Source organism: Petromyzon marinus, chromosome 18 (genome assembly GCF_048934315.1).
Source record: "Petromyzon marinus isolate PM22_M1 ecotype Great Lakes invasive population chromosome 18, UKy_Petmar_22M1.pri1.0, whole genome shotgun sequence".
NCBI classification, from domain to species: domain Eukaryota; kingdom Metazoa; phylum Chordata; class Hyperoartia; order Petromyzontiformes; family Petromyzontidae; genus Petromyzon; species Petromyzon marinus.
The window spans coordinates 6,495,204-6,504,987 of record NC_133684.1 but is presented as its reverse complement, the minus strand read 5'-3'; the positions used below and the strand labels follow the sequence as shown (position 1 = coordinate 6,504,987).

The following is a 9,784-nucleotide window of genomic DNA, read 5'->3' as shown; positions in this document are numbered from 1 at the left end:
GTTTGTTTCCCTAGTAAAAAGCTACTTACTGTTATTGGGTACATGCATATTTATTTTCTCGAGACAAAATTCTTAAATAAAATCATTGTCAGCGTTTACCACCCTAAGTGGTAGCGTTAAGGCGCTTTTGAGCCAACGAGTTTTTGGCTTCCATTGGGTACTTTCTATGTCTGCAATTGGGTACAATCTAGATTTGAAGTTTCCGTGACGGCAGGGATCCATACTCTTTGGTTCTTTCGGTAAAGTCACGTAGAGTATAAAATAAATTAAATCACGACGTTTCGGGCGCAACACAAGCGTCCGTCATCAGGTGTGACAACCACAGCAAGAAACAATTGCTGAAGTGGGCAAAAGGGGTGCTTGTATCAAGAGGCTACATATGTAAGAGAGCGGGTGGGGGGGGCAGGGAGGAGAGATAGAGAGGGTGGGGGTGTGGGTTAGGGCGAATGGGGTACTGACAATGCTGGGGCTGGGAAATAAGCGGGGCCTGGGAGGAGGCTGAAGAAAACTGGAGATGCAGATATGAAGGCAAACTATAAAGCGGTTAAGGTTTTACCTGGTTAATAACATTCTTCCAATGATTGCTCAATTTGTATCCATCTTCTCGGTTGAAGTTATGTCTGTGCTTATATATCTGGATGGCTTCATGAACAAACCTTTGATAATAGTCGGAAGGTTTGCAGAGCACCTTGGTCTCGGAAAAAAAACAATAGCATGAGAGCCCACAGCGTTCTAGCAATGGGAACACTGTGTTTCGCTGCTATTAGGTACAATTTGTCACTAACATTGGGTACACTGCTTTCGCTGTTATTGGGTACACTTTGCGCTTTCGCTGTTATTGGGTACACTTTGCGCTTTCGCTGTTATTGGGTACACTTTGCGCTTTCGCTGTTATTGGGTACACTTTGCGCTTTCGCTGTTATTGGGTACACTTTGCGCTTTCTCTGTTATTGGGTACACTTTGCGCTTTCGCTATTATTGGGTACACTTTACGCTTTCGCTGTTATTGGTACCACTTTGCGCTTTCGCTGTTTATTGGGTACACTTTACGCTTTTGCTGTTATTGGTTACACTTTGCGCTTTCGCTGTTATTGGGTACACTTTGCGCTTTCGCTGTTATTGGGTACACTTTGCGTTTAAGCGTCGACGTCATCGCCACTGTCCGACATTTTTACGCCCAGCGGCCGGGAGGAGCGGCAGACAAAAGGTAATGGATCTTTAATTCCCCCTTTTTTAAAAATAAAAACTATATATAACATTACAACAACAGACTGCGTTAACACCTGACGCGTGCTATTAACGACAGCAGCAATACAATATTTGTTACATTGCGCGAGACCATACCAGGAAAAAAAGAAAGCTTCGATTTTATCCATACGCTGTTATTTGTTGTTGTTGCCTGCTCCAATGCACGCAGAACGGCTGCGATGTTCACCTTTTAAAAATATAAAAAAATGTTGTTTGTTAAATGTGTTATCGACGTTTTAATTAAGCGTGTAGAGAGGGGCGTGGCGGTAATTCTTTGTCTTGAAAGGTTTTCGCGAGGATCTGCCTTGCGCCGGCGAAGATGAACGCGGATTCAGAAGGTGACGTGGTACAGTTCGTACAGTACATGCAGTCTATAAACATTAGAGTGTGGCGGCGTGTGTTTGTCTACGTCTGCGCCTCAGAGACGGGGCCACAGTAACTGCGTTGTCCCCCGCGTCTAGTCGTGTCTCTTGGACGCCTCGCTGCATCGCCTCCTCTATAATGGCCGCGTCGGCTTAGCAGTGATTTCTGTTGTTGTTGTTGCTGCTGTTGCTGCTGTAACGTTGTGGCCCTGACGGACGTCTGCGGAGACGAGGGAGGTTCTGCGTTGGCATCGGTGCACAGACAACGACGACGACGACAAATGAACTCCTACGTATTCGTCGCGAACAGCGGCTGTGGTGTGGCCTTTTCAAGAGAAAAGTAGTCCAGTAAAATAATCGGCGACGTTTCGTGCAACGGCCCCCCCTTATTCACATTGCACTCTTTATGTGCGACGATGAAGGGCAAATTGCCCGAAACGTCGCCTAGTATATGCTCTTGCTTAAGGCTGTGTTATTTTTTAATGTGAGGGGATTCCCCCACCCCACCCCCCACCTTAACAGTTTGTATTATCAGGGTTGATGGCAGTGGCCGGCCCCGATCATGACCAAGATTGTAATCGCCGGACCAAATACTACGTCGCGACTTCCGCTCAACGGCCGACGTGAAAAGATCCTCTAGCCCAGCGTCCTTCACTGCAGTGTTCTTCATTGCAAGGCCCGCGGGCCACAGGCGGCCCCTGCAGTGTTCTACATTGCAAGGCCCGCGGGCCACTGGAGGTCCCTGCAGTGTTCTTCATTGCAAGGCCCGCGGGCCACAGGCGGCCCCTGCAGTGTTCTTCATTGCAAGGCCCGCGGGCCACAGGCGGCCCCTGCAGTGTTCTTCATTGCAAGGCCCGCGGGCCACTGGAGGTCCCTGCAGTGTTCTTCATTGCAAGGCCCGCGGGCCACAGGCGGCCCCTGCAGTGTTCTTCATTGCAAGGCCCACGGGCCACAGGCGGCCCTCGGTGGGCTTTAGTGCAGCCTCTGACATGCGACCCGCCGACAATACACAAAGAGTGTAAACACCACCTCATCGTGATGCTGCTATCAAACCCGACAATGGCTTCAAATGTTTGACGGCCCTCACACTGATGATGTCTTATTGGCAAAAGTGCCCCGCCTCAGCCCCACCTCTGAAAATTATTGAAGAAAACTGCTCCAGTCATTTGCAAGAGTACGCCATTGTGTGCTGGTATTCTGTTCCAAAGTTGCCAAATAAAAAAAAATCGCACTGCAAATTACTCAATTGGGATTTACACGTGGCAATCCTTCTCACCTCCCTCCCGCAATCCCCACCGGATGTCGCTTTTGGCGTGTAAGAGCACTCTTGAGATGGGATGTACATCACTCGTCACTTGTACAGCACTCGTGAGATGGCATGTATGTCGCCTATCACGTGCACTGCACTCGTGAGATGGGATGTACATCACCCATCGCGTGTACAGCACTCGTGAGTCGCCCCGGCATAAAGAACGCTCCATTAAAACCAAATAATGATTACAGTATGTATTGTATCGTCTGTCTTGTCTTTATCATTTACACTCCAGCCTTTGTCTTATGCTGCGTCATTCGCATTGTTGACTCCTAGCTCGTTTGCATCGTTTCGTTTGTGCTCAATTATTTTGTCTGGTTTGTACATTCTAGTTCTGTCTTGTTCTGTTTTGTCTATGCTGTCTCATACCTGTCAACCCCTTATCAGTGCCCTACCTTGTTATAGACCAATTCAGACCTTATTGGTCACCCCCGTGCCCTTATAAATCTCAACGTTCATCCTACAAAGTCCCATCACAAGGAAGAAATACAAATAGACAAACACTTTTTTTGTCTGTATTGATATGACTGTTCGCCGTACAGACATGAAAAATCAATTTCCATGTACAAGAATACAGGTAAACCTGTATTCACAGGGATGCTAGCTGGTTCTGTCTTTTGTGTACTGTTTGCCATGTCTCTACAGTACTGTACTGTCTTGTTCTGCCCGGTACTGCCCATCAGCTTTAAATAATGAAATAAGTAGAAAATAATCGATGCTTACACACGAGTCAATGCATTCATAGCTTAAGCTTAACATTCGAGTGCATTTAATGCATTTGTACATACCAAAGATGTTTCAGAGCTCAAAAGGCCTTTGTGAATCTGTATTCACGTGGTCGCAGTCACCACATGATTACAGTAAAAAAGCCTGATGGTGCGAGTTGCAATTCCTGACGAAACGTCGTACTCAGATTGTAAACGTTGTGGATTTACTCTCCAACACACCGGCGTGATGTACTAGTAACGAATTGGCATGTTCTGTTTACGTGACGAACCTTACTAATTGGTTGTGTCGGGCGGTGGCGGGTTGAACGACACATTTATATTTACGTGATCCAACCCAAAAAAAATCTGTATTTTGGTTAATATTGGTAGTGAAAGCCTATGTGTTAAAAAGTAAAAAGAACAGTTACCCAGTTAGCTGCGCATATTGGAATCAAATGGGAAACAAAAGCAGATGCAGTGGCATAATTAATGGTTAGGTGCACTGTACTTGCAATCCAGGATTAGTCTATTCCACTCTGTCTCCCAAGACGGCGGTTAAAACAATGTGGCAAGTTTCTAAAATCCACCCCATCACAGCCTACCCACCCATCCATGTGTGATGGGGAAAAGTGTGGGGATGCTCAGCTCTTCCAAAACGTCTAGTGGAACAAAAACCCCTGAGAGCAGTGGTTCTTCACTTTTACTGCAGCCTTGCACAACCTTTGCTTCTCATTCGTTCAAAATGTATGTTAAGAAATACGTAGCCTACGTATTAAACTGAAGAAATAAATAGGTTTAATGAAACAAAGTGGTTGTACTTATGTGCCCGTGTTTAATTGGTGTTTCGATGATTTACCTTCTAAAAAAAATTGGCCACGTCTCGCACCCCCAAAAAGGGCATCTCGCATCCCCACTGGGTGCGTGCACCCCAGGTTACGAGCCACTGCCTTAGAGAAACCCTCCCGAGTTGACGCTAGAGATGGCTTCATCTGACAGCAGTGGCATGAGCAAGCAATTGCAGTGCTGTGCTTTTACCTTTAACTCAGGTAACGAGGGGAAATGTACAAGGTGTGGCAGTTGATGCATTGATTTCTAAAATTCCACGAAAAATTATTCCTGTATCCTGCACCTCAGAACTGGTAAAATATTTTTTGCAACGGTTTCAAGTTTTCGTTCAACACCCCTGATCCTAACCCTAGTCCAAAAATAAACATGAGATACAGACCGTAGATGAGTCACAATGAACCAACCTTACGCCTTGCCCTAGCCCATCTGTCGCTGTAGCCCAAACATACTGGGTCTTCTTCTTTGGTTCTTTCGGTAAAGTCACGTAGAATGAGAATAAAATAATAAATTGATAAAATAAAATAACACAATAATATTCTCATGACGTTTCGGCCACAACACAAGCGGCCTTCATCAGGTGAAGGGATGAGACTGTCTGGTAGGACAGCGCTGGAGTGAAAGAGCCACGTTCAGATCACGACCTTTAAGCTGTGTGAGAGGAAACAAAGCGCCTTGACAAAGGAATTAGCATATAATTCCTATGTCAAGGCGCTTTGTTTCCTCTCACACAGCTTAAAGGTCGTGATCTGAACGTGGCTCTTTCACTCCAGCGCTGTCCTACCAGACAGTCTCGTCCCTTCACCTGATGAAGGCCGCTTGTGTTGTGGCCGAAACGTCGTGAGAATATTATTGTGTTATTTTATCTATTTATTATTTTATTCTCATTCTACGTGACTTTACCGAAAGAACCAAAGAAGATGAATCATTGCAGTCACGAAAGCTTTAAATCGAAATACTGGGTCTTATTTAAAGAGTGGCCTCCCATTGAGTGAAGGTTGACTGACTGTAGGCTTTGACAGAAGGCCTTGATTGCTAGGGTTGGAGAGTGAATGGAAGGGAGTAGAGTGAGATGAGAGGTGGAGAGGTAGAATGGAGCATTGGCCATGGGGAGGGAGTAGAGTGAGATGAGAGGTAGGCAGGGGCAGGTCCATGTAGGATCTTGAATACTTTGTTGTTTGATCTAGAATTTGATCTTGGATTGGTTTTGGAGCACTTGGAGGAATCCGAGCATTCAAAGTGATGTGAGCTCATAGTGAGGAGATGCTGTATCCAAGGATGGGTAGTAGACCAGGTGGCTTCCTGTAACATGCCCTGGACATGGGTACACTTCCCTGAACCACATTACAATGTTTTTACTATAATTTAGAAAATGCAATTAAAACCGCACAACAGTAAGTTTGTATATCTGTTGCCTTGTAATGGGAACTCTGTATCTCACTTTGCATCGTGTTGATGCTGTGCTGCTGTTGTGTAGGTGCAGACTATGAGAACCCAGAGGAGGTCGAGGAGAAAACTCGTCTCATCAACCAGGTTCTGGAGCTCCAGCACACGCTCGAAGGTCTGTGCACTGCGCTACAAACCTAGCCAGCTTCGTATTCTTGGTTCATTCGGTAAAGTCACCACGTCGAAGGGAAACAATAAAATAATAAAAATATAAAACAATAAAATTCTCACGACGCTTCGACTGCAACACAAGCAATCATCATCATCAGGTGTGAAAACCACAGCAAGAAAATTTGAAAAAAGTGGCGGTTTTTTTAACGTTAGCACCACGGAGAGCGATTTGGCAGTTATTCAGATGGAAGAGTCCATCTATGTTCGGAAAAGAGGAGGGGGGAGACGAAAATAATGGATGCAGTCTGAAAGCCACCGTAAGCGTGAACAATCAATTAAGACCCGAAATGGTTTATCAAATCCTTATTTTATTGTTTGCCTTCTACGTGACTTTACCGAAAGAACCAAGAATATGAATCCCTGCAGTCACGAAAGCTTTAAATCAAAATTTAGCCGGCTTCGTTTTATTCCCGGCCGTGGCTAACATTCAGTGGGGCACACATCTGCCCTCCATCCCCCCACTTAGTCAGCTGCACCTTTACCAACCAGCACTGATCATCATCATCCAACAGCCCTCCAAGACCAGTATGGTGTGGGGAGGCCTCCATCCAGCAGTGGATTGATCATCTCTTCTGTCCCTCTCTGTGCCTCCCTAGCCCTGCCTCTAGTCACATGTTTTGTCTCTTTTCCCTTCTTGCTGTCCTTCACTGGAACAAACTCCCCCTGCACATAAAACAATCATCGTCACTAACGTGCTTTCATTCCTCCCGAAAAACCCTATCCCTTCTCCCTTGCCCATCCCCACTACTGCTACTCCCTCCCCCGGCCCCCCAGCTATGACCAGGCCTACCGCAACCCCTTTCACTACCCCTGCCTCTCATTAACCACTCTTACTTGTCCTGTAACCCCACTCTTTATTTTAACCGCAGTCTTATGTACACTTTTAGAATTGTGGTAAAGCGCCTCGTTTTGAGTAGCTATATACATCTATACAAGATAAGATGGTCGCTTGTCTCTTTTTTACCATGAACCAGTGATCCATTCCCACAACCAAAACGATTCGTCATTGCCATGGGAGATGCGCGTTTCTCATCGCCATCGCCGCCCCCCTCCCTGTCCGCCGCAGACCTCTCGTCGCGTGTGGATGCCGTGAAGGAGGAGAACCTGAAGCTGAAGTCCGAGAACCAGGTCCTGGGTCAGTACATCGAGAACCTCATGTCGGCATCCAGCGTCTTCCAGACCACCGATTCGAAGAGCAAGCGCAAGTAGTTGGCGGACGCCTCCCCTCCCGAGCCGCAACCTCGCGCTTTAGCCCCGCCGTCTTCAGGAGCCGATTGGGCTGAGCACGTAGCCCGTGCTGAGCCGTGGGGGGTACGGGCGAGTAGGAGCGGTGAAGGCGTACAAGCGATTCTAAGCCGGGGCGGTACAATATAGCCCGATTCAGGCTCGGTTAATTTGCGATCATGGTCCAATTGGGGATCGATTCGTTGGGTGGGTTTTGGATTCCTAAACTGACGCGATAAAAAATTGGGTGTGGGGGGGGGACGTGACAAGTCACAACACTCACTGCTGACGTGATCGAAATGTCAAAGCCACAAATCGGCTGCTAAATTGTCCAATCTCTAAAAGCATGCTTTGGAGATTGGTATCTACATTTGTATCAAATTCAGACTAAATTGATGTTAAAATGTAAGGAATAACAGGACATTGCGTTAATATGGTGCCCGTCAGGCCCAAGGTGTTACGCAATACTTAACAATCCAACTGCAAAGCATAGTAACTATCAAACAAGATGTATTACAGAATAAATAAAAACATTTCATTGCCGTTACGTTAAATGTTAGTAAATTCATAATTTTGAATCCACGTAAGCCCGTTAACGTGCAATCAAACTGAAATTCAATTGCATTTTGTCTTTCGTATCGCTCGGCTATGAATCGGGCTGGTGTGTGCCCAGGGTAGCGCTGTGCGTGTGCGTGCATGCGTGTGCGTGCGTGCGTGTGCGTGCGTGCGTGTGCGTGCGTGCGCGTGCGTGCATGTGTGCGTGCATGCGTGTGTGTGCGGGAGTTTGTTCGAAAGGAGTTGTTTTGAGCAGTGGGGTGAATGTCGCTTTGCGTGATCCGTGTAATCGACTGCTGTTCAGTGGTTTTTCTGCACCATGACAGGCCGAGCAAAGGCTTACGGAAGTCCCAACAACTATAAACACCCAAGGCCAGAATAGGACTCTGACAGTAACGTTTTTTTATACCTTATTTCACTTCGTAATAGCAACCTCCGTTTGCATGCAGCCTCCAATGGTGTAATTTCCCGTCGCCACGTTAGCAGCTGTTCAGCCTCGTTTTCTAAAATGCAACTCGTGCAGTATTAACGTCAGCGTGTGGCACAAAAGCGGTGTACATTTAAGTGAACGCGTCGCGACTTTAACTGTTGCATGCGCAATGTCGACGTAGTAATTTATTGTCGTCTGTTGTATTTTTTTTTATTAAGGTTATCATTGCCATCAGCATCGTTTGCGACTAATGTGTGTAGCCAGACTTAGAAGCGTCTGTCCTTGAATTAATACTTTACCACCGTAATTATGATTAGAAGAGGACAATGACATAGACATTTTGGCAGACCTTGGCTCTGCTTAAGAGCAGACAGGCGCCATTGGTAAAAACATTATTGTTGTGTTTTTCAATAAAAAAAGTTCGTACTTAAGCATGTATGAATCAATACTCTCGCCACCTTCATTAAGAACACCACTTAATAAAAGGGGTTAAAAATTCTGGCATTGGCCGTTCTTCAAAGCAGGAATATGCCAGACATAAACACGCTTTTGCTGTTATCAATTTCTTAATTGAGCAAGATTGTCCTGGAATAAAAGCCTCATCCATTATATCTCATTGTGCAGAAAGTAGGTAAATTCGGTGGATTAAAATCAAGTTATTCAGGTGCATTCTGTGGGGAGATGATACAAAAAATGCGGTTTGTAAAGTGTTCCAATTAAGCTGGAGTGGGTTATCTTTAAACATTTGGGGGTTATGTTTTTTTTATCTCCAGAAGACCACTCCAATGTGAATGTGGTATAATTATCATGGTGCATTGTGGTTCTGAAGATAACCATTGCACCAAACTGTAGTCTACATTTATTTGTGTGTATATGAATATGTACAGCCATATTGTAAATCCACTGCTGAGTGAAGACCTCCCCCACGTAGTGTGGGTTATTTAACCATGCTGTTTTCTGCAGATTGAAGGCGGAGAGCATAGACGTGGGAGTATAGTAAAATGGATTTTGCCGCACTGCCCTCTAGTTTCCACAACGTAGCCCCGTTAACAACCCATTTTATGCACGATGGTCACATCCAGTACGACCCAAAAACACTCAACATATTTGTGAACACTGCCTTCAAAATATATAATTGGAGACGTTTTGGGCAGTGGCTCTATCTTAATAGCGCCATCCAGATCAACGTCCAGCATCTGATGAGATCATCACATTCCAGGTGATCTGGTCATTGGATTTTGGTTTAGTTTTAATGAAGGTGGCGATTCGAGTTGTACTTTAAGTACCAGGGTTGTTTGTTCGTGATGGTGGTGGTAAAGTATTTTCATTGTGAATTTGTGCTCACACCACTGCCTGCCAACACGGTCACCTAAGTTGTTTTGATTGACATTGTCCAGATTGCTGTGGGTCACACTTTGCTGTTGCTTCAACTCTCAAACACTAATTTACAAGAAGCGAAAAGGAATAAAGATATTGGACAAAGTGC

At 45.6% G+C, this 9,784-nt stretch overlaps 1 protein-coding gene across 1 annotated transcript; it reads left to right on the top strand.

Moving 5' to 3' along the window:
• The first annotated feature begins 1,072 nt into the window (after positions 1-1,072).
• Positions 1,073-9,783, top strand: SCOC (short coiled-coil protein). Its single transcript, XM_032956661.2, has 4 exons — positions 1,073-1,207; positions 1,535-1,586; positions 5,950-6,033; positions 7,156-9,783. The coding sequence occupies exons 2-4, from the start codon at positions 1,568-1,570 to the stop codon at positions 7,296-7,298; spliced, it is 246 nt and encodes an 81-aa protein (XP_032812552.1). The 5' UTR covers positions 1,073-1,207; positions 1,535-1,567; the 3' UTR covers positions 7,299-9,783.
• Position 9,784: the final 1 nt, after the last annotated feature.